The sequence below is a fragment of the Lepidothrix coronata genome, unplaced genomic scaffold (assembly GCF_001604755.1).
Source record: "Lepidothrix coronata isolate B3197 unplaced genomic scaffold, Lepidothrix_coronata-1.0 Scaffold190, whole genome shotgun sequence".
Classification (NCBI taxonomy): Eukaryota; Metazoa; Chordata; class Aves; order Passeriformes; family Pipridae; genus Lepidothrix; species Lepidothrix coronata.
The window spans coordinates 200860-224610 of record NW_016690370.1 but is presented as its reverse complement, the minus strand read 5'-3'; the positions used below and the strand labels follow the sequence as shown (position 1 = coordinate 224610).

General features: G+C 51.5%; 1 protein-coding gene across 4 annotated transcripts in view; it reads right to left on the bottom strand.

Annotated features, from left to right (window-relative positions):
• KCNAB1 (potassium voltage-gated channel subfamily A member regulatory beta subunit 1) overlaps positions 1–23751 on the bottom strand; it is a 62218-nt gene that overhangs the window by 11001 nt on the left and 27466 nt on the right. For all 4 annotated transcript variants that reach the window (XM_017831416.1, XM_017831417.1, XM_017831418.1 and 1 more), the window contains exons 2-7: positions 11666–11709; positions 4458–4495; positions 3084–3163; positions 2286–2330; positions 942–986; positions 751–794 (exon numbers count right to left, since the gene is read on the bottom strand). In XM_017831416.1, coding sequence (XP_017686905.1) covers positions 751–794; positions 942–986; positions 2286–2330; positions 3084–3163; positions 4458–4495; positions 11666–11709 — 296 coding nt within the window. The remainder of the gene's footprint in view (positions 1–750; positions 795–941; positions 987–2285; positions 2331–3083; positions 3164–4457; positions 4496–11665; positions 11710–23751) is intronic.

Here is a 23751-nt window from a genome sequence, read left to right as displayed (position 1 = left end):
GGAAGGAGGAGGATGGAAGGAGCCAAACCTGTGCCCCAGGAAGGGGCTGCTTTGCTTTTGGCCATGCTCATCCCATGTGACCTGCTTGGGACAGCACCAGGCAGGGTGGGATGAGGGGCAGTGACATCCTGGGTGAGGGTAGGAGATGTAATATTTGTCATATAACCCATATTTTCCACATAATCTGTATCCAGTAAGGCAGGGTAAGGCAGCACATGGCATCGCTCAGCGGGATGGGGGAACGGATGAAGGGAGCCAGGTGAGGGAATGTACAACAAAACTGAGCACCTGAGGAGAAACAGCACTGAGAGCAAACCTCAGCCATGCCAGCCAGGGCCTGGCACCCCTCCAGAGGCTATTTCTGCAGGCTGACATCATGCCCACATCCTCACCCTCATCCCTCCCTGCTCGTGCCACCACGAGCCGCCGCTGGGAAGAGCTGGGGGTGCCCGGGGAGCAGCTTCCTGCAGCAAACCCCGAAGGTCACCGAGCAGGGGGGCTGGGAGGGCAGGCTGGGAGTGCAACTCATTTGCTCACACTTCTTGAAAAAGGCCAAAATAATCCTTTGGCGCGTTTTGGGCCCTTCACAGCCAAGTCTGGGAACTGCCCGCGTGGGGTTGGCACAGGGAGCACCAGGATCAGACAGACCTGGCTCATGGCAGAGCCGCTGTCCCGGCTCCAGCTGGTTGCATCCCACCCTGCACCCACCCAGCCAGGGCATGGCCAGACCCCACCCTGGGCCACAGGTACCTTCAATGATGTGTTTCCTTGAAAGGCCTCTCTCCGTTTCAGCTCTGCAAGGGAAAAACAGGAACAAGGCTGTGAGAGACCGGAGGTGCCAACAACTGGGGAGCACTCACTGACTCCTATTCTGATTTAAACAGCCCCAAAATCAGAATAACAGACTGGTTTGGGCTGGAAGGGACCTTAAAGACACTTACTTTCCACCCCAGTACAGCTTTGTTGTTATGACCAGACTGGACCTCCTGCAAACAAAGCAGAAAAAAAAAATTATTACTAAATAAAAATAATATAAATAACCAAGCAGGATGCTGCCCATCAACAACTTCTGAAATCTAGGAACAGGATTTCTGCTGGCAGCACTCAAACAGGAAAGAACAGGAGTGAACCACTGAGGAGACACCCACCCCAGTGCTGATTTGGGTGGAATTACCTCTGAATTGAGGGAACTTTGGCATCCCCTAAACAAACAGGAGCTTCCATTTGTATCAGGGAATGGCACCACTGTGCGTAGGGAGCTATTCCTCAGACATGTGCTTTAAGCAGCAGAGGGGATCCAAGCTTTAATTTTTTTAGAAGATGGAAAGTGAAGCGCCCTGGAGGCATTTTGGCAAAATATATATTCATAAATATTTAGGGCATGAGGAAATGGAATGAAGCTGCATGAGAGGAAGCTGGGATTGGACATTAGGACAGGGGTCCAGAAATCAAAGCTAATTAAAGTGAAGCAACCAAAAAAACCTCCAAACATTTTGAATTACAGCATGAGCAATCTCCAGACCTTTAACCAAGGGCTACAGCACTTTCCCTCCTGCCAGCCATGCCCAGTGCTTCTCATTATCATGCAGTCTTCCCAGAGTCATTAAAACTCAAGTGATCCACCTGAATAAATCTATAAACTCCTACATGATGTTAAATCAAGGATTTATCATTCTCCAACCACCTTGCTGCATAACCAGACACGTACAAAACCATTTCTCCACCCTTAATTGGACTTTTTTTCTTCCACAGCATGCAGAATATTTCTTACTGAACCATCACTCACCCCCCTAACACAGGGATGCTGATTTTGGAGGCAGCACCGCTAGAACCATCCTTCAGTCAGTCTGGCTATGACACATGGGAGGTCTTAAAAGATTATGTAAATGCTCTTTAAACTGCACAACATATGCTAATGTGCATCGTTTGAATTAGGTATCACCTCCTGCCAGGCTCCCCGAGATGAAGGCCTGTCACAGCTTTGCATCCTTAATCCACACCTTAGGGGCACATCACCCACCCAACGGATGCTGGACATGCTCCCAGGCTGTGTTGGGTGACATGACGGTCCCACAGGGGGGTCACAGCCTCCTGAAGCCACTGTGCACTCCCAAAACATCCAGGGGAGTGCTTTTGTTTGGCACTGGAGAGCTCTGGCTGCTCCCTGAGTGACTGTCACACAGCAGCACCCACTCCTGGGATGGCACCACCCAACAGTCCAGAAGGATTGTCTTATGCCAAAGGGTTCTACTTGTTTGTGGGGGACAGGGAATGCCATACAGTACCTCCAACCCTTCTTCTTCAGGATGTTGCCCAGGATGACCTCAGCCCTGTGCAGGAGAGAGCCCGGTGTGAGGGAGGCAGGAGGATGCTCAGCACCACGGACACCATCGCCCCCATCACCCAACCTGTGCCCCCCACACCAGCCTGCAGCTCTCCCCTCCCCTCCTGACATGACCCCCACCAGGGACAGATCCCCTCTGTCAACCCAAAGCATCTTGTCCGCCCATTCCTGCAGGGACAGACCCACATCCCCGATCCCCACATCTGCTGGACCCCAGTCTGGGAAGCAGAGCCGCTCTGGCCCCCAGAAGGGACACGATGTCCCAGCCCACCTTCCACACCGAACACGAGCCATATAAATCATCCCCAGGCAGATTTATTCCCCCCCTCCACAGTGACACTAAGAGCATTAGCTCCGCTGCAGCCAGAGCTGTTCCTGCCAGGAGCTGTCACAGGTCCCGGCCATTCATCACCATTAAGATCCACTATGACTTTTCATTTATTCAGGATATTTTTCTCCCTGTGCCAACAGCAAGGGGCACGAGAGATACAATCCAATCTGTGCAGAGTACAAGAGGATTTAGGAAATTTATCTGATTTTCTTTCTGAGCGCTCCAAATACAAAGGTTTCCCAGGGAGAGAGGGGCTCTCTGAGCACTGCCAGAGCCCAAACCAGCACCCAAACCATCACCAGGGGCTGTGCCACAGGGAGGAGCAGAGCCAGTGTCCTGCCCACGGAACCAGGAGGTCCCTCAGGTCCCTCCCAAGCCACCCCCAGGGAGCAGGACCCCGGCACTCACTTGCCGGCCGCGTACACCTCGGCCGTGTCGAACAGGTTGACGCCGCTCTCGTAGGCGATGGTCATCAGCTGCTCGGCCACCTGGGGCAGGGAGGGAGGAGAGGGGGGACAGGGGTCACATCCCGAGCCAGCAGTCCCCTCCCACACCAGGAAAGGCCCCTGAGGCCAACAAAGGGGCTCCAGCAGGGCTGGGAGGGGTGTGAGCATCCCCTGCCCAGGGGAGACCCTTGGACAGGGCACCCAGAGGGTCCTGCACTGGCCAGAGAGGCACCACAACATGGATTGGCACCAATTTCCATTTGACTCACCCTGGCAGGAATTAGTCTCTTCCCACAGGAGCTTTCTAACAGGAAAGCAGCCAAGAACTTAATAGGTTTACAGAAGATACTCTGCAAATCTATGGAGTTTAACACAGAATGGTGAGTTTAATATTTTCTTGGCTGCCTGACAGGCTGTCCTGCAGCTCCCCAGAGATACCATGGGGCATGGAAACACTTGCAAGTAATTTTGTGGGGTCCCCATGGGGGTCTCGCTGCTCCCTGGGGGATCCTGCCCTCCAAGGGGCTGGAAGCTCTGAGCCAGTATCCCAAGGGTGAGCATCCCTCAGGGATGGGGCTGTGTTTCTGCCCTATTTTTCCATGCATGACCCCTTTGCATGGACTTACTCAAGGTAAGGAGGGCAGGAGTACAGGGAGCAAAGTGATCATGGGAACAAATAATCTCATAGTGCCAAGAGATAAACCTGGTGATCCGCCAGGAGAAGCAGCAATACCAGGAAAGATCAAGTGAATTAAAAGGCAAACCCCTTTGACTTCAGGCTCCTGGGCTCTTTTCCTCATTCCAGAGCTATTTTGGTGGTTCTCCCATGCCCTGGGGGAAGGCAGCTGGATGGCTGCTCTCCTGTGGGCACTCACATCTGGAGTGTACCTGGGCTGGAGGGAAGCCCAGGTGCTGCCCAGCGCTCCAGGATCAACGGAGACCAGGAGCCATCTGCTCCAGGGAGGAGCATGGAGGAAACCCGAGCTCACTCCCATTTGTTTCAGCTCATTATGTAAAAACAAACCACCCTGGTGAGCCCAGCCCCTGCCTGTGTTTACAACTGGTGCCCATTTCATCCACAACAGAAGCAGTGCCCAATTTCCACTCTGGGATCAGTGCCGCTGCCAGTGGGGACAGCGTGGAAAAGGAGATGGCTCTAAGGGATACACGGATAGATGGGGTTTGTTAGAGTTGATCTCTGGAAATGTCACATTCATTAGGGCTTTGCAGCAGCAGTTTTGTGCAGCTCCTCCAGCTCTGGTAGCTGTGGTTTCACCAAAAACACCTCACCCTGCTCTGTACCTCCTGCTTTGCACTGAGACTGAGCAGCACTCACCTCATCTGAGATCTGACCCCCAAAAGTGACCCATGTCCCTGGAAAAAAAAACACAAAAGAATCTGTTACTACAAGAGGCTTTTAACACCCAAAATTTCACTTGACCAAAATTCAGGCTCCTTGGGGTTAAATGGGTTTAAAATGGCTGTTTCAGAGGGTGGTGTGTGCCCAGGAGAGCTCCTGCAGGGCTGACATGGAGCCCCCTCTCCCAGGGTGGGAAAGCACATGGAGGTGCTCAGGGCAGTGCCAGGGGATGTTATTCTGCCAAAATACAGTTTGATTCAAATCACAGAATCACCAGAGAATGGCTTGTGTTGGAAGGGACCTTAAAGCTCATCCAGTCCCTTCCCCTGTCATGGGCAGGGACACCTTCCACTGTCCCAGGTTGCTCCAACCTGGCCTTGGACACTTCCAGGCCTTGAAATCTGAAGTTCTTTGCAAAAACAGTTTGTTTTCCAAAGCTTCAATTTGATAAATTGGAAAAAAACTTAATGATGCTGCCTCAACACATCATTTGGGGAAGGAAAATCTTCTTAAATATGTGCTTCATTCCACATCGTACGGGCCAAAATGACGAAAAATGATTAAGAAAGAAATATTTCTTTTGACGTGAAGTTTTTAAAACCCAAAGTGACTTTTCCCTAGAACTTTTCCATAAAGCCAATGTCCAAAGCCAAGGCAAAGCCGGTGGGCAGAGCTTTCCTTAGGCTGGCTCCAAAAGGAGCTGCAGTTTAGACTCAGTTGCAGGCTCTGGTCTATTATTAGGAAAACCTGGGGCATTATTTCTTCAGGATCATTGCCTCAAAAAAAATTAAAAATAATCTATGGTGGAAACAACGTGTGGATTTAACCAGATCATGGAATAGTTTGTGTTGGAAAGGACCTTTAAAGGTCACCCAGTCCAACCCCTCAAGGAATTCCCATAGGAACATTATCTCCTGTATGTATTTTATATATACATATTTAAGGAATACATATTTCCTAAGGAACTGGTAGAAAAAGGGAGCTGGGGAAGCCCCAGGTCACACCCAGGACACTGCTCAGCCCTCCCTCCACCCCTGCCCGTGTGACCTCACCCAATCCCCCGGGGCAGTAGCAGTGGCTGTGCCATGGCCTGTGCCAGCTCCTCACAACACCCTGTGACCTGCAGCACAGCTTCCCCTCACGCTGCTCCACAGCTCCACTGCAGCTGGGCACAGAATCACATGTCACTCACTGAAGGGACAGGGCAGAGCCCACGTGGCTCACACAAAACACTCCAGAATTTAAAATTGTCTTAAAACATCCCTCCATAAGGAAGGCACAGGGGTTCAGGCTCCAAGCTGGAAAAGTCAGTGAGATTTTTCCCCATCTCTAAACGTGTTCCAGGCCAGACTGGACTTCAGTGATCCCTGTGGGTCCCTTCCTACTGAGAATATTCTGTGATTCTAAGTTGGACAGGGCTTGAAGCAGCCAGGTCTTGTAGAAAGTGTCCCTGTCCTTGGCAGGGGGTTGGAACTGGATGGGCTTTAATGTCCCTCCCACCCCAACCTGTGTGTGACTCATGATCTGAGCGAGGCAGGGACTGCAGTGCCAGTGAAGGGTCGAGCTCTGACACTGCCAAGGGGCAAGACTTCAGTTCTCCCTGCCTGGTGGCACTCACAGAAATGCAGCAGATCCATAAGTGCTCCCACACCCTCATGGGGAGGGTGAACCCTGAGCAGAGGCAGAAGCGGGGCAGGTCCCTGCTGCTCCCTCCAGAGCTCTTTGATCAGCCCTGCCTGGAACAGAACAGGAGTCGTCGTCTCTGTCAGGAGAATCTTGCTCTCTTTCCCTCAAAAAAAGGTCAATCTGAATTTTTTAATACATCAGGTTTCTTTGAGTGCAAACAAAGTTATTTAAAGACACACAAAGTGTGAGTTCAAACCGAAACTCCCGATTTTCCCGCAGAAAAACCCGAGCCAAGTTTTCACAGATCAGAAATATGGAAATAAAAGAAATGAGCAAAGAGCACACATATTTCCAGCTAATTTTACACTTACTGCTGCTCTCTATAAGGGCAATAATGGGGCAGGAGCTACCCCTGCAACACCTTACTGGTTATAGACCTCAGGAGAGGTATTTTCTCTTACTATGGGAGTAAAATGCTCTAGTCCTGCACAAAGATAAAAAAGAAAGCAGGTTTCAATTTATCATTAAGCTTCTTCATGTAGATAAAAAACCCCACCCAAATGAAGCCTGATTTCCATGTTAAAGCTTTGGAGGTGTTATATTTATAGGAATACATTAAAACATGTTTCTATCAAAAAATGGGTTGAGATTGTTTATCCCAAAGTGATGGCTTTTTTTTTGCATAAGCAGCACACAGATCCCTAGCACAGGTGAGAAAGAGAAATATTTTTGCCTCTGTGGACTGCACATCCTGCCTGGAATTTCCCTGGCTGTGGCCTTTTGACACAAACCACACCCCACCAAGGGACACGAGGGTGATGTGCTCAAGGGTTTGGGCACACAGGGCTGGCAATGGCTCATGTAAGAATAACAAGCACCTTAAATCTCTTTAAATGCAAGTAAAAAATATATGATACAGGATCTACCTGCCCAAGATCCATCTGTGCCCCCCTGTGCTCCCAGACCCAGCTGAGGGGACAGGAGGGGCTGGGGACACTGAGCACCATCAGGAGCACGTGGGTGGGGAATCCTTGGGGTCTCTTTTTGCCATGATCATCACAAAAAACAGCAGGGAGGGGAGTTTTGGCTCACCAAGGTGATCTCTAAACCATCAGATGTGGTTGGGAAAGGGAGAAGCTCTGGTAGGGAGTCAGGAGCAGGGAAGGCAGCACAGGAATCTCCCTCCACGGCCACCCTTGGGCAGTTGGGGTGGGGGGCACCCACTCCCTGAGCAGCTGGGGCAGAGGCACAGCATGGCAGAGGCACAGCCTGGCACAGGCACGGCATGGCAGAGGCTGCTCAACTCCCTTTTAAAATGAAATTTTTTAAAAAGGCAAAAATAAGCACAAGGCACATTTGGCATTTTAAACAACAGCCAAGGATGATTCACAGCCTCAGCCAATACACTCATTTTGGAAGAAAAATATACTGGAGAAAGACATGCCTTGTTTAATTGCTACTTTCCCCCTTTCCAGTCGCTGTCTCTCTAGCTTATCCCAATTCATGGCTTATAAAAGACATCCCCTGCCCTGGGGCTCAGCGTGGCAGTGGCAGACAGACCTCTCTCTCCTGCCCTTTGCCATCACCTTGCTCCCTTGCCTTGGAAAATAGCTTCCCAACTGGATATCCTCCCCTTCAACAGGAACTTCTGCATTAAACCCAGATTTGGCTCCATTTCCATCACACCCCCGAGCCCAACAAGGTATGATTCTTTGTGGGATTTGTGCCAATGCAAAATCCACCCCTCGCTAATGTCACTGCCAGCAGATGTGTCACCTCTGCAGGAATTCCTGGCTGAACTCCACACTTCCCCTGCTGCCAGCACAGTGTTATCCCTGCCCTGCTCCTGGCGAGGATGGTGCCACATGGAGCTCTGGCACGTGGGGCTGGTCTGGAGCCCAGCCCTGAGCACAGCAGGAGCCTGGGCTGGGAGTGCAAAATCCCTTTCCCAGAGCAAAGCCCAAGGAGGAAACAGCAGCATCTGACCACTTTGGGCTGAAAAACATCTATTTTCGTAGCCAATTTTGAGCACAGGGTATCCCAACAGTGGCTGCAGGAATTGCTTGCTTGGGGAGGGTTTTTTCTGTGTTTTGTAGATGCTTTTGTGATTTGGGATGGCTGGTTTTGTCCTGCTGCTCGTTTCCTTTGAGCCAGGGCTCAAAGCTTGTTGGAGGCTGTCTCAACATTCTCTCAAAATCAACAGGAATCCACAGGCAGGATTCGCTCTGAACTAAATACATGAGAAACATGACCTTGTTTTTCCCTGTTTTTCACAATCACGTTTTGGATCCAGCATCAGGCCAAGAGCCTTTTGCCAGCCCAGGGCTGGGCTGTGAAGCTCCCTCAGGTAAAGCCTCACCTGGAGCTAAGGTGCTCAGAGGAGGAGGTGAGAGCTCAGCCCAGCCAGGAACAGGACTCAGCACCAGGGAGCTGCAGGAGCCTGGGCCAGGAAAGCTCAGCCTGGCAGATCAGTCCAGGAATGATGCTCAGCCTGTGCTCCAAGGGGCTCAGCTCCCCAGAGCAATCCCCAGCCACCACCCAAGGGGCTCAGGGACCCCTCCCAAATGTCTCTGCCTGTGGAACATGCTGCCAACTCACCTGTCCTGCACTTGCTCAACACTGGTGGTACCAGCAAACACACTCATGGCCACGTGAGTGGGAAAGGCAGGGCATCATTAAAGGGCCTGTGCTGCCTCAGCCCTTCCTGCCTTTGATTTCTGCCCCACTTCCCGTTTTTCTCCACTTTTTCATCCTGCAGGATGAAGAGCACTCCCACCTTGCTGAGATTTTGCAAGGCTTTAGAGGAAGACTGCTGAGCCCTCAGAAACTTTAGTGAACCTTAAATTAGATTTTCATGCTGCAGAGAGCGTAGGGAAACACATTTATCTTTTGGGGAACTGCAACAGAGAAGGCATTTAGAAAAGTCATATAAGGCAGCGCTGGGAACAGACACTTGATGGATCTGCAGTGGGAAAGGTGGGACAAGGGGGATGGTTTGAAAGTGAAAGAGAGGAGATTTAGATTAAATAGGGAGAAATTCTTGGCTGAGGGTGGGGAGGCCCTGGCACAGGTTGCCCAGAGAAGCTGTGGCTGCCCCATCCCTGGGAGTGTCCAAGGCCAGGTTGGACGGGGCTTGGAGCAACCTGGGATAGTGGAAGAGGAGTGGAACTGAATGGGCTTTAAGGTCCTTCCAACCCAAACCATTCTATGATGTGCTGTGGTGTACATGCCAGAGAATTCCTGAATTTCAGGCTTTCCAGCTCTGCTTTCCCCTATTCCTGCTCACAGGGCAGGGGCTGTTGGGATCAGTGCTGCTGGAACAGGCTGAGATGCCCAGCAGGCCCCCAGCCCCCCACATCCCTGCACAGCTGTGCTCACAAAGGCTCAGTATATTTAGCTGCTGCTGCAGTTCCACCCGCTTGAAATTAAAGAAAAGCTCTACAGAATGTTTTTCTTTTCCTGCTGCTGCTTCCTTCCCAGAGCTTTTCTCCACCACCACAACATCAGCACTTGGGGAAACTGTGGATGATAAATAAAACCTCTGCACAGATAAGACAAGTCCTTTCCAAGGCTGGGTCTATTTTAACCAGAAGGGCTCTTGGCAGAACAGGCCTTATTTATATGACTCGTGGTACAGGGTGACTTTCACAATTCACTCTATTTTAAAATCAAACCTCGGAGCGTGTTGGAAAAAATGACCTGACACCTGCCCTGTGAGCATTCCCAGCCCTGGCAGGGATGGAGCTGGAAGGGGATCCCACAACCTCAGTGGTGCCAGGTACAGGCAGAGAGCCCAGGGCCTGCCATCACCCACTGGCTCCCAAGGCAGCAACACCTGGATCTGGGGAATGCTCAGCCTTGATCAGTGCCACCTGGGCAGGTAAATCCCCTTGGGTTTACCCCTTATACTCCCAGAACCCCTGTGCTCTAACAAGCTCCTCTTTTCCAACAGCCTCCAGACCTTATTCTTCTGTCTGAACAACAGCCTGAGCTGAATAATCATGGAGTGGTTTGGGATAGGAGGGACCTTAAAGCTCATCCAATTCCAACACCCTGCCGTGGGCAGGGGCACCTTCTGCTATCCCAGGTTGCTCAGAGCTAATAACGATATTATTGTTAAATAATGTTACTGTTACTGGACTTTCCAAGGAAAATTCCAGTAACTACCGACCCAAATTGCATCCAGGATGGAAATGTACTGATGACTAAAGCCAAGCATCCTACAGGATGGTCACGAGCCTACAGACAGGACAGGAGTGTTTCCCCGAACTCAAGGGGAATGTTTCACATGTTTATACCTCAGAACAGACTTCTTGTGTCTGTGTGTATGTAAATTGATTTAAATACTCCGAGTGAGTGTAGACGAATGTTGCCATCTTAGATTCGTAATTAGCTTAGGCTCATAATTAAGTTACTGTTGTGCTTATAGCAAATCCTATTGAGTCATTTTATAAATGTTAAATTAGCCAACTGATTAAGCACTGCCACTGTTGTGTTGATTAAGCATTGCTAAGTCCTTTAGACCTAAACCACTGATCCAGTCTAAGGCCAAGTTTGGCCCAGAGGGCTTCTCTGAACCCTGTGACTCAACAGGAGGGTCTCCCTGCCCCTTTGCATCCTCACCCTCCTGTGTCCCACTATCCACAGAAATCATTGGAGACTGATTTTAATCAGATTTCCCCTTGTGTGCTCTGTATAGTAACAGAAAATATATAGTGATAGAACTGTGCCATCAAACACTGTCATGCTTTTACAAATTCATATTAAACCTGGTTTTGCCAATACCTTTTCCAGTGATTCTTTAAGCAACCTAAACCATGCTGGTGCCTCCAGCTACCTGTGCCAGCCTCTCTGACTCCCCAGGAACAAGGACCCCTATTAAAACAGGGCTGGAGGGGCTCTGGCAGAGCATCCATCCATCCCTGGGGGGGGCTGTGCACATCCCCAGGGTGTTTAAGCTCCTGATGTCCAGCCTTGCACTGTGGGAAGGTGCTCACAGTGAGAAAACAGCCTCCTCCTTTCCACAGCATTTGGGTTTTATAAAAACATCTATATCCCTGCACTTTCAAGCACTGTGCCATGTGTGGTTCAGCTGCCATCAGAGGGATTACTCGCCTGAGTAAAGCCATCAGGAGGGATGCAGCCCAGGGCACAGGAGCAGCCACGGACGAGGGGCTGTGGGAGTTCAGCATCCCTGGGGGCCCTGCAGGGCCAGCACGTGGGTGTGCTCAGACAGGCCCCTCTGGATCAAATATCGATAGGATAAAATATTGATGAGGTGTTCTTTAGTTTTTCAAGTCAGTATGGAACAGGAATAACAAGGTACAAAGGCTGGATAAAATGAAATAGGAATGTGCCCCCAGCCCAGGCAGATTGGTGCCCCCGAGGCCAGAGCTGGGACACTCAGAGCTCCTGGGCACACTCAGACATGTCAGATGGGACCTCTGTGGGCTGTTCCTCACAGGCTTCAGGGCACATCAGAAGGATTTGACGACACAACCCCTCATACAGCTCGAGCACTGAGGGGGGAGAATATTGTGGAAGCCAAAGGTACTCACCCAGTCCAAGGCACGACACTCTCAGCCCGGATTTCCCAAGGTTCCTAAGATGAAAAGAAAATAATTAGAACATACTATTCCTTCCCAATATCCTGCCCAAGCTGGTGGATTCTCCACAAACCCAATGTCCCATGGTTTCCCACTCCAGTGGAGGCAGCACCAGGATCCCCAACACCAGCTGCTCCTCCACAGCCAGGAGATAAAATTATCACCCTTCTCTCCTCCTCCCTGAGCCAGGCTGGAAACAAGATAATCAGCCCTGAGACAGTGCAGTGTGCCACACATCAAACCCCTGTCCTGTCACCACAGCACAAAATCTCCTTTAATTACAAAATCCCCTTTAATTCCACCCTCCTGCTCCGACCTCCGCAGTGCAGCCAGGGCTGGGCAAGTGTTCTGCCAGGTCACGGTATAATTTAGGGACCATCCATCTACCTTTCCCTGCAGAGCACCACAAACATTCCCAGTGCTTTTTGCTGCTCCTGCTGAATTATTTAAAGCCAAATAAAATAAAATAAAACAGAAGAAAGAAGCCTGCTCACCCATGGGCAGGGTCAGGACAAAACACCCGACATTAGTACAGGTTGTGCCCTGTGCTTTCAGCTCTTTCTCTTTTTACACACTGGATTCTGTGGCCATTTCAGGTTTTCATTCCCATGGCACAGTTTTTCCCCAGAGCACAGCCAAAGGCATCCCCAGGGGGGCAGGAGGGCCAGCCCAACACCAGCCAGCACCCTCAGCACTGAGGTGCCCACTCTCCCACCACTCCAGGACCCCTTATGCCACTGCTGCACCCAAAATTTAACTCTGATGATGGGAATTTAAAATTGTGGGAGACACAGGAACTTGACCTGGAGTAGCTATTTGAGAAGCTGCATCTGCATCTCCAGCCCCACGAGCCCCCAGGCTCACAGCACGGCTGGGGCAGGCACTGACCTGATTCTATTTCTGTTCTATTTTTTCTTCTTTCCCCCCCCCTTTTATATTTTCTTTTTTTTTCCTTATCTTTTTTCTTTGATTTTTTTTTTTGAGTGCAAGCACAGCTGGACCCTGCAGCCCAAACCCAGAACAGCACAAACACTGCCCATCCTCCCTAGCACAGAGTGTAGCCCTCAGAATGTTCAAATCCAAACCCCAGCAGCTGCCTGGGTGCTCCAGGCAGAGCTGCAGTGCTGCAGGAATTCTGGATTCCTAGTGTTGGGATTTCTGCTGGACACAGCCCACCCACTGCATAACACCCTGTGGAGCCAAGGGCTGCTGTTCATTCCCAAACAGTTCAGGATTATTTTAGGGAAGAGGGTTTTTAAAATCCTATTTCTCCCCGATCTGTTCTTTGCCTTTCAAAGTCTGGCTTTGCAGAGGCTCGTGGCTGTGAGGGCACAGCACAGCCATGTGCCCCTCTCTACATAAATATAAATATATATGTATATACACACACATGTGTATATTTTTGTATATATTTTTTTTATGTGTCCCTCTATATATACACACACACACTTTATCTATATGCATGTACATATCCTTTATATGTAGGTTTTTATATATATACACACACATGCACATCCTCAAATATATATATGCATGTACACATTGTGCATATGTACCCCTTTTTTATACATATACACACACCCCTTTTTATATACACAGAAACCACTTGATACATAAACACACATATACCTGTTATCCACATGGCAGCACATATCCTCTATATACACCCCTTTATACATATATATATGTGCATTTATATACACACAGTGTGTGAGTCCCTATGGTGTCTCCATGCATTTATAGGGGTCCCCACTCCCCCAGCAGTGGGGTCTGTCCCAGGGTCTCAGCCCAGACACTAGTGACTGTCCAGTCCTGTCCTGTCCTTCCCCACAGGTCCCCTGGGCCACAAAGCCATGTCAGGGCTTGTCCCTCCCTGCTCCTGGGATTTGAGGGGTACAACACACTCAGTTTTGTTCCAGGGAGCAATAACCAGCTCTTTGGACAGTCTGGTAAACCAACAAATCTGGAGAGAAATATTGTGTTTGGATTTCCAAAGCTTTGCCATTTGCTTAGCACACACATGACCTGGATATTTGGAAGGTTTCTGTTGAGAGCCAATGCTGAAAATGCCAAGTTTCTTAGTGCAAGATCCCTCTGGCAAAGAGAGCTCAGAGGGTGCAGGGCAGGAGCGTTCCTGAGCCCACAGCCCAGCCTGGAGAGCACCACCAGGTCTGCTCCCATCCCTGGCACTCAGAGACTCTCTGATGAGGGGGAAAGTGGAGAGGCCTCACCAACACAGGGAGCCACCAAACCAGCTGAGAACTGGTCCCACTGGAGATGCCTTAGCTCCCAGCACAGCCCCGTGCTGTTGAAAAGCTCCCAGGCACTGGGCTGATTCCCAGACAAATTCCTGCTCTGCCATAGGAGCTGGTAGAGTGTCAGTTCAACACCTGGTTCTCCTCTACCTCCCTGAACAGAAGAAGAAAAACCAACAAAGACCCCCCCAAAAAAAAACCCCACCAAGTAAATATATCTATACATTTACACCTATTTTGCAGCTTCCGGGTGTATGTGTATATATCTGTATATATCACACACATACAGAGACACACACATCTGAAAGCTGTAACATTGCCAAGTAAAATCAGTGGTCAGTCTCCAAGTAACAGGCCAGTAAATACTTTTTGTGCTTCTCTTGCACTGCTTCCCAGGGCTGAGACAATTAACCAGCCCAGTCCCTGGAGCTGAAGGGGGAGCAGCCCCACCCCAGACAGCCTGGAGCATCCACCAGTGGTGGTACCTGACATCCCCCCTGCCCACAGCCTTTTCTCCCAAACTTGCACCACAAGTGAGACCTGAAGGTGTTCAACACCTCACCCCTGAGTTCCTTTAAACCAGAGTCCAAAAATCAAACAGCACCACACCACTGTGCTCCCCACAGTTATGGCTAAGCCATGCCTGCCCTTTGGAGGAGCCCCCCAAGGGAGTGGAATGGGGAAAGGAACAGGAAGGATGGGATGTTGTGGCAGGGCACAGGGCATCCCCCTCAGTGCCCACAGAGGAGTGTACAAACCTCCCCAGGAGCACCCGGGGCACCCAAACCTCCAGCACAGGGCACTTGTAGCCACCTCATTGCATAGAAGCCACAGGGCATGGGGTTTTTTTTGTGAGGAGAAGGGACACCACACTCTTCCTGCTGTTTGTAGCTTTAAGAAAGATGTGTTTTAAGCTTAGCTTTAAATCTTCCCAGTTTCCTTCTCCAGGGAGCAGCCTCAGGGCAGGCGAGCACAGCATCCGTATGGTCCCCTCCTGGTGGCCAGGACCGAGCAGGGGACAGCGAAAGACATGGGGACACAAACTCCCCCCCGAGAGCCCAGCCCCCCAGGTGGGTCTGACACAGCCCTGCTTTCCTGGCACAAGCCCACGGTGACATTTTCCTCGCACGGCAGGAGCCGGAGCCAACAGCCCCGTCCCCGCAGCACCAGCGGCTCCGCCAGATTGCGCCGGGTTGGCGAGCGGGGCCGAGCCTCTGAATCACGGCAAACACAGCCTGGAGTCAGGCCTGTTGTTAAAAATACACCCAGGCACCAAAACAGCGCTCGGGGAGGGGTGACATTTCCCTTGACTAGGCTTTTCCAAGCGGAGGGCACAGCGTTTCCCGGGAGCCGCGGGTCCCTGCCGCTGTCTCTCCCAGATCCCGGCGGCCGTGGCAGCATCCACGTGCCGGCAGCCTCCGGGAGCCGCAGCTAAATGCCAGGCAGCCCCACGCAAACAGCCAGGCAGCACGTGCCAGCAGCCTGGCAGGGAAAAGGCTGGGAAGAGGCGTCAGCCCAGCACCCACTGGAGCCGAGAGCCCCTGGGAATGAATGAATGGCACCTTCCTGCCCAGCAGGACCCTCGTGGGTGGCACGGTCACAGGGCTGGTCACCAACCCCTCTGTCCCACAGCAGCTCTGCCCAGGAAAACCACATCCTTGTTTTCTCTTGCTACATCCATGCCTGCTCCTTCCTCATCCTCCTCTGTCACCCTCAGGCTCGGAGTCACTGTCCCCATTGTTGTAGGGATTTTCCCTGGGATGAGCTCAGATTTTTGCCTGGCAGGCAGTGAGAGGGTATCAGCTCTGTGGGTGAAGGGGTCATTCCAGCTGCACAGAGACCTGGAAACTCTTTGCTCAACTGCTCCTGCCCCTTCCCAGCCTGCAGCAAAGAGAAAAACCCCTACCTGGGCAGCAGTATCACATCCCTGGAGCTCAAGGGCACAAAGGGCTCCAATTCACTTCACATCTGTGACCAATTCCCACTTTCCTCACTTCCAGCAGATTCATCACCCCTTATCAGCAGCTCAGCCCTGCCTGGGGACCAGACCTGGCTCCTCACATTCCACCTCGGCTGCTTGTGTAGAACTGGAGAGGAAAACCACAGCCCAAACTCCACCACAGCACTCAGTCCTTTAAACATGGAAGAAGTTGTACTCAGGGAAGACACTTTGGTTCTGGACCTGCTACGATGCTGAATAAGCCCAAGTTAATTATTTTGCCAGAAACAAGCAGACAAATGAAACCGGTGTTTCAGGGCCAGCATGGGTTGATGCAGGACAACGAGGCACAGCCAGGACCCAGCCCTGTGGACACACTCAGGGCTGCAAAAGCCTCCACCTTCCCAAAGCTGGGGGGGAAAAGCAGCATTTTGCTTGTTAATCACTTTGCTGTGAGCAGATTATGGGCAAGGGGAAACACTTCAGAGGTGTGTCTGCTCAGGAGTGACGGGTAAGAAGAGCCTGTTTGTGTCTGAGGAACCACGGTCCAACACGCACAAGAAAGGTCAAGGTGACAGTTTTTGGCTTCAAAAACCCTTTGGTTTCCTGAAGCATCAGGAAGTCAAAATGACACAAAGAGAGAAGAGAGGACTGACATCCTGCAGGAGTACAGAGGGGTGACGAGAGCAGCGAGAGGCACTGGGATAAAGCCTGCTGGTAAAAAGATAGGGGGAACGTACAGCTTGTCAGGACTCTCAGAAGCAAAAAGAGGGTGAAATCCATTCCCAGGGGAGTTTTCCTTGTGATGTGGGCACGTAGGAAGATCAGATTATGTGATTATGTCTGCAGTGTTAATTAAAGAGACAAGGACCAAGGCACAGTGACGCTGCTCTGGCACAGGGATGGCCCTTCCTGGCCGGACACAGACACGGCCCCACTCAGCAGCTCCTCCTTCCACACACACTGCACTGGAGCTTCCTAATAGGAAGTTCCTGCACCGTTTAACCAAAGCTTTTTATTCCCTCAATTCCACTCCACTGCTCCCCCAGGAAAGCCTGTCCACTGGAAGAGCTGTTTCCAGCCCCTCCCAGATCCCCTCTGCTCAAGCCAGTATAAATAACACTGAACCCTTTCTTGCTGCTGAAACAGCCCTTCCCTGCAATGCTGCTGCCCCAATTAACTCACCAGGTACATTGGGGGCAGCCAATTACAATCCTTTGATTGTTCAGGGCTCATCTCACCACACTGAGGAAAACCTTTCCAAGTGGATGAGAAGTGGGATGATTTATTCCCCTCAAATACCCTTCCTGGGAAGGAGTTAAATGGATTTAGGGTTGCTGCACAGTCAAAGTCTTCTCACTTTCCACTGCCAAATATTCACCTCCATTTTAAACCTCGGGCTCCTGTCTTTGTAACTAAAATTGACATTGCACACAATCTAATCTTCCTACGTGGCCACGTTACAAGGAATAAAATCCCCTGGGATTGGATTTCACTCTCCTTTGCTCCCGAGAAGTGGATGCCGCACGTAGGTGAGCAGCACACAATCCTGCCTTAAGCCAGCACTGCCCAGCCTAGTCCCAGCCTAACCCTCCTGGAACACGAGGTAGCAGCGAGGGCTGCGGGAGATGTGGAAAATTCCCCATCCTCATTTTGCCTCTGCACTCACCCAATGTCTCCTTCATGGCTTTTATGGGAACTTGGAGTTGAATTATTTCCTCAGAAGGGAAGCGCTGACTGTGCAGTCAGGGCTGAACAAGAGCAAAAGGAATATATAATTCATATATATATATATATATATACAGATATATATGTAAGATGAGCCTGGAGCAGAGAGCTCCCAAGGGAACAGGCACAGGGACCCTGGGGAGCCATGAGAAATGAGAGGAAAGCTGGAGAGTAGCGGGGCCATGGGGAGGACAAGGCTCAGCTCTGGGAGGAAACAGGGAGGGGGGAAAAACCCAACATGGTGACATTTGTATGAACACCCACTGCTGAGGCAACAGGTACAGCACAGCCCTGCAACCCTTGTGACACCTCCAGGCACAGGGCAGACAGGAAGTGTAATTACTCAATTTTAATTAACTCTGGAGCAAGGGAATCAGTAAGAGCCGGGCAATGGCAGTGGGAGCTGTAACAGGGGGCTGCAGGGACCCAGGAGCAGCCCCAGGCTTGGCCCCCAGCCCAGGCTGAGCACCCCACAGTGACCCCTGGCCGTCCCCATCCCTCCAGAGCCACATCCACCCTCCCAAAGTCACACAGAGCCAGCTCCCCACGGTCCCCAGCAGGACAGAGCACCTACCCCAGCACCCAGCCCTGGCACAGACCAAACCCCTTCCCCTCCAACAAGCAGTGGGGAAAAGAAGGTAATTCACTTCTTACCTCCACCATCAACCTTCCAGCCCCTCCACAGCTCATCATCCACGGCACCAACCGGGTACCTTTGGAGCACACAGAGCTGGAAAAGCAGCACAAGCCCCACACACAGGGACACAACCAACACCCCCCACCCTCCCAGCAGAGATTTATGGCCTGAGACACCTGTGCTGCTTAATCACCTCATTAACCTACAAGTGGTTCCTCCTGTTGTTCAGAGACAAAGCAATTACAAGAAAATACATCCCATTTATCCAGGTGGGGATTAGTTTCTCTGCTGCTCTTCATTGCTCAGAGCAGGAAGAGTTTGGGTTTGCTCAGTTGTGCTAACACACCCCCCCCCAAATCAGCCCAAACCTTCCCTTCCAATATTCCCAGCTGTACAAAGGGATCAGGATAACTATCCTATCTGTCTGTCTGTCCATCTATCTGCCTATCTATCCATCCATCCGTATATCCATCCATTTATCAATCATTCCATCTATCCATCTTTCCCTCCACCAACCCATCCATCTATTCATCTATCCACCCATCCATTTATCTGTCTATCAGAAATGGGAGAGAGAAGGAGTGAGAGGTTTTTTTCTGGGGGAAAAACATAAGTTTTAAATAAAATCTCTGCAATAACACATACAATGACTAAAACATTTTCGACTCCACACCCACAGAAGAATCATCAGGCTGGGGAGAGCTCTACAGAAATCAGATTGAGCTGCTTTTGGCTCGTTCCAACCCCAGTTTCATTGCCCTGTGCCCGTGGCTGTGCCCACAGAAACCAACCTCCACCAGAAATGCAAAGCCAAGGGGACAGACCCTGCGTGGGTTGGTGCCACCTCAGCAGCCCCGGTGGCAGGTGACCCCCAGGACCCCGTTCACAAGCCCTGGGGCTGCCAGGGAGGGATGTGGGTGGGGGTCTTGGGTCTGGGGGGTCATTTCTCACCTCCTGTGTGGGGCACCACCAGCTCCTGGTGCCCACGGCCACGCCAACGGCATCGGGGTGAGAAAGGCAAGAGGGGGAGGCAAATCCCAGCATTTCTGAGTATTCCAGCCTGGGGAAAACATGCTGGGAGTGTAAATGGGGGGAAGGAGGCGGGAGGGGAGAGAGGGGCTTGGAATAGAGCAGAGGGGCTCGGGAAGGGCACAAAGCCAGCCCCTGGGCAGGCATCACACACAAGTGTTTCTGTGGGCATCCCCTGGCTCTGCTGCAGAAAGGAGAGGCTGGGGCACCCCTCACATGGCACAGCCCCCTCACATGGCACAGCCCCCTCACATGGCACAGCCTCCTCACAGATGGGGGACCCCAGGGTGGGGATGCAGCCCCCTGCCCATCCGATTAAGCAAAACTGGGGAAATCGTGCCATGGTTTTCCAGGACATAAACTGCAGAGTTGTTTTATCGCTACAAAAATGTGGAAAAAAAAGTAAAAAAGTCACTGTTCCTGACGCTGGTGGTGGGAAAACAACGTTGCTTAGAAACATCCCCATCAGGGCTCCAGAACCGCTCCTCTCTGTGCAGAAAATGAATAAAATATGTAATTTATTCCCTGGGAAAAAAAAAAAAGAGGCTGTTTCAAGTGACACCAAAATCATCATGAGAGCAGAGACCCTTCCCATTGCCCTCTCCCACTGCAGTGCATCCAATGTCCTTCCCTGTCACCTGTGGAGTGGGGACAGTGACACTGGCCTTGATCTCAACCCCATCCCTGGCACCTGCAGGGGAAGATCTTGGAATCCCAGAATGGTTTGGGTTGGAAGGGACCTTAAAGCCCGTCCAGTCCCACCCCTGCCATGGGCAGGGACACCTTCCACTAGCCCAGGTTGCTCCAAGCCCTGTCCAATCTGGCCTTGGACAGTTCCAGGGATGGGGCAGCCACAGCTTCTGTGGGCAACCTGTGCCAGGGCCTCACCACCCTCCGAGTAAAGAATTTCTTTCTAACATCTAATCTAAATCTCTCCTCTTTTAGTTTAAAACTGTTCCCCTGCGTCCCATCACTACCTGTCTGTGTAAAAAGTCGCTTTCCCTCTTTTTTATAACCCCCCTGAGACATACTGGAAGATGCTCAGCTCTTCCTAACATCTCATGTACAAGCCATTTGTCATGATTCATCGGGCTCAGTCTTGCTGGGAGCCGAGGGTGAGGCACCATGGAGGTGTTAATTCTCTCCTTTAATTAACTTGGGTGGTTTCCTGCTCTTCAGGCTGGATTTCGTTTGGCTTCCACAGCTCCCAAAGCCCTGCAGATCTCAGGCAATCAGGAGCTGTCCCTCCGCCAGGCTCTGGTGGCAGGAGGTTGTCTCTGAGTGGTGTGGGTGGGAAGAGAGACAAATAATGCTTTCTGTCTCTCATTCTGGGAACAAAACACTCCACAGCACTCACAGCAGTTCCCACTAAATTACCGCCCGGATTAGCGGCAGTGGCAGCGACGCAGAGTCGCAGCTCTTGGCTGGTTCCCGTGGTTCAAACCCCTTTCCACGGGCAGAGATGGTGAAGTGAGGGAAGTCTGAGTGCTCTGGGACACTACACATCCCAGGAAAGCGCTGGATACGGCACATCACTCATCTTGGGTAGTGCCAGAGATTGGTCACTGCTGGGGGAAATGGTTTAGTGCAGGATTGGGGTTAAAACCTTCAATTTGGAAAACAAAAATGGTGGGTTTAACCAAAGCCCTACCGAGCAGCTTTCCCTGCTCTAACACACACCAGCTTCCTGCTTGTCCCTCAGAAATATTCCCTGTTTCTAAATGGAAATTGTTTCACCCTCATACGAGCTGAAAGACCACTCTAATTGCTCCACAATATCCATCAGAGACAACCCCAGCTGAGAGGGACCCTCAGTGCCTGGCTGTGCCCACAGGGGCAGGATGTCCCCACAGTACCGGGGTGTCCTCACAGTACCAGGGTGTCCCCACAGTACCAGGGTGTCCCCATGTCCAACAACCTTCAGATGCTCAGACCAAGGCACCACATCCCAGCAAAGGCTGCTTGTGAGGACAGGAGTCAGGACAGCTTCATGCCATAAGGCTGCAGCAAAGACAGAGAACCACAGAACCACAGAATAACCTGAGCTGGAAGGGACCCACGAGACTCCTCGAGTCCAAGTCCTGGTCCTGCACAGGACAACCCACAGAATCCCACCGTGTGCCTGGGAGCGTTGTTCAAATGCTCATGGCCCTGCTGAAGTTCTGATATTTGGGCAAAGCATCACATCTCAGGAGATTTGAACTCTGTTTTCCAGCAGTGGGAAGCAGAGATGAACACGCAAAGCTGCAGAAGCAGGACCAGCGTGGGTGTCCCAGCAGATACTCGAGCAAGCTGAAAACACAGATTTATTCCCTTGCTGAGCACGTGCATCCTTAACTTTGCTTTAACATTCAATCTGACACCTGCACTGTGTGCCTGTGCTCGTGTTGGCTGCTTTGCAAACTGCTTTGTGATCTTCTGCGTGCTGCTGAAATAAAACAGCGCTGGGTTTGGATCGTGTGTCTCTGCAGGAGCGCAGTGAAGGTGCTCCCGGAGCAACACTGCTTTCCTGAGCTGTCTGAGGGTGGAAGTAGGTGGGCCACAGAATCCTGTAACCACAGAATGGTTTGGGTCAAAAGGGACTTTAGAGACTGTCTAGTTCCAGCCCCCTTCCTTGGACAGGGACACCTTCCACTATCCCAGCTTGCTCAGAGCCCCATCCAACCTGGCCTTGGACAATTCCAGTCCATGACACAATCCCGGGTGCTCCTCTGAGCATCTTCCTTCCCATCCAGCTTCTGCAGCACGGAGCAGTGATGTTCAGGATTAGGTCAATGACACAAAACAGGAAAAAATCCTGCTACCAGTGGAAAAACTGCAGAGGCAAAACAGGACAGTGTTGATGGGCTGGGAAGAGGCAGTAGGGAAGGCAGGAGGTGAGTCCTGGGCAGTGGGAGTTGGCTCAGGCACAGCAGGGGCAGCCAGGATGGGCACGGATGGCATGAGGGGACAAGCAGGTGCCTGAAGGGCGTCCAGCCCCCGTTCCTTGGCTACCTTCTCACTTCCCAGCTCCCCTCCCGTACTCGTAGGGCCACCGGCTGTGTAGGTGGTCGGCTCAGCTGAAATTCCCCAGCGTTTTTCTTGGCTGCATCCTCAGAAAAGTTGCAGATGACGCATTAAAATGTAGATAAGGCAAGGAGATGGGCTGTGGCCAAGCACAGGGCTTTGCCAGGGTGCTGGGCCTGCCTGTGCCATGGGCCAGGCTCCTGCCCACCCCCACCCATCCTCCCACCCCATCTTCCCACAGCTGGAACAGCTGGGATGGGGCACAGGGTGGGGATGCCAGAGCGGGGGCACCTCTGGCATCGGCGTTCCCAGGGGAACAACTCCTCCTGGAGGGCCCCATTCCAGCAGCACATCCCAGAGCAGAGCACAGCCCACGGCTCTGCTGCCCCCGCCGTGTTTCAGCATCGTTGGACCCCGGGTTGAAAGGGAGGAAACAAAAAATTATTTGTCATTCTGCAGCGAGGCTTGCAAAGTGCAGGATTTCAAATGTCTGAGGGAATTGTGTTATCCCTGTAAAAAAACCTGATTGAATTGAGTTGTTGCCAGAAGTAAGAGGACGTGGGGCTCTCCATCCCTCCTGGGGGGGGTAATCCACAGCCCCCAGCGATGGTACCCAGCCCCATGGCTGGGGAGGACACGGGGATGGAGGGATGGGCACAGCCCCAGGGACACACCCTGACCCTGTTCCACTGACCACATCCATCCCACTGCACACCGTGGGAAATCAGCATCCCAGTCACACCCCTGTGCAGGGTGCTGGCTGTGCTGTCACAGCCCACACGCCCCACGGGGCTGTAAATAATAAATGCCATTTTCTCTCATTTTGGTGCCACTTCCCACTGAAAGAGGCAAAATAAAAAATGTAAAAGCCTGTCAATGGCTTTTCCTTCCCAATCCCTTGGCCCACCCTGGAAAGTATTAGTCACTAAGGTGAAGTGGCTGAATATCTGGAACTGGAAAACAGGTATTTTCTCCACAGGCAGGAGAAGCTAATTCTGACACAATCCCAAGATTAAGGAAGGGGAAGGAATCTGGGCAGCCCTGGACTAACATTGGGTGATCAGTGCAGCCCTGAGCAGTTCCACCCCATCAGCAGCCAGGATCATCCTCAGCAGGGCCAGCTCAGGAAGGGGAGTCCTTCACTTTGGAGGGGCAATTTATTCCTGCACCAATATTTAGGTAAAAACTATTTGCAGGAAATATTATAATAATAAGCAGGCTGAGGTAGGGAAACCACTGGGAAAAATAGTGGAATTCGTGTTTTAATTATTGTGTGGGACTTTTGCCTTTTGAGAGAGAAAAGACATTTTTGACAGATTTTCCATACTGCTGAACTGCCTGGAGTGACAGGACAAGAGGAATGGCTTCCCACTGCCAGAGGGCAGGGTTAGATGGGATATTGGGATGGAATTCTTGGCTGTCAGTGGTGATGCCCCGGCACAGG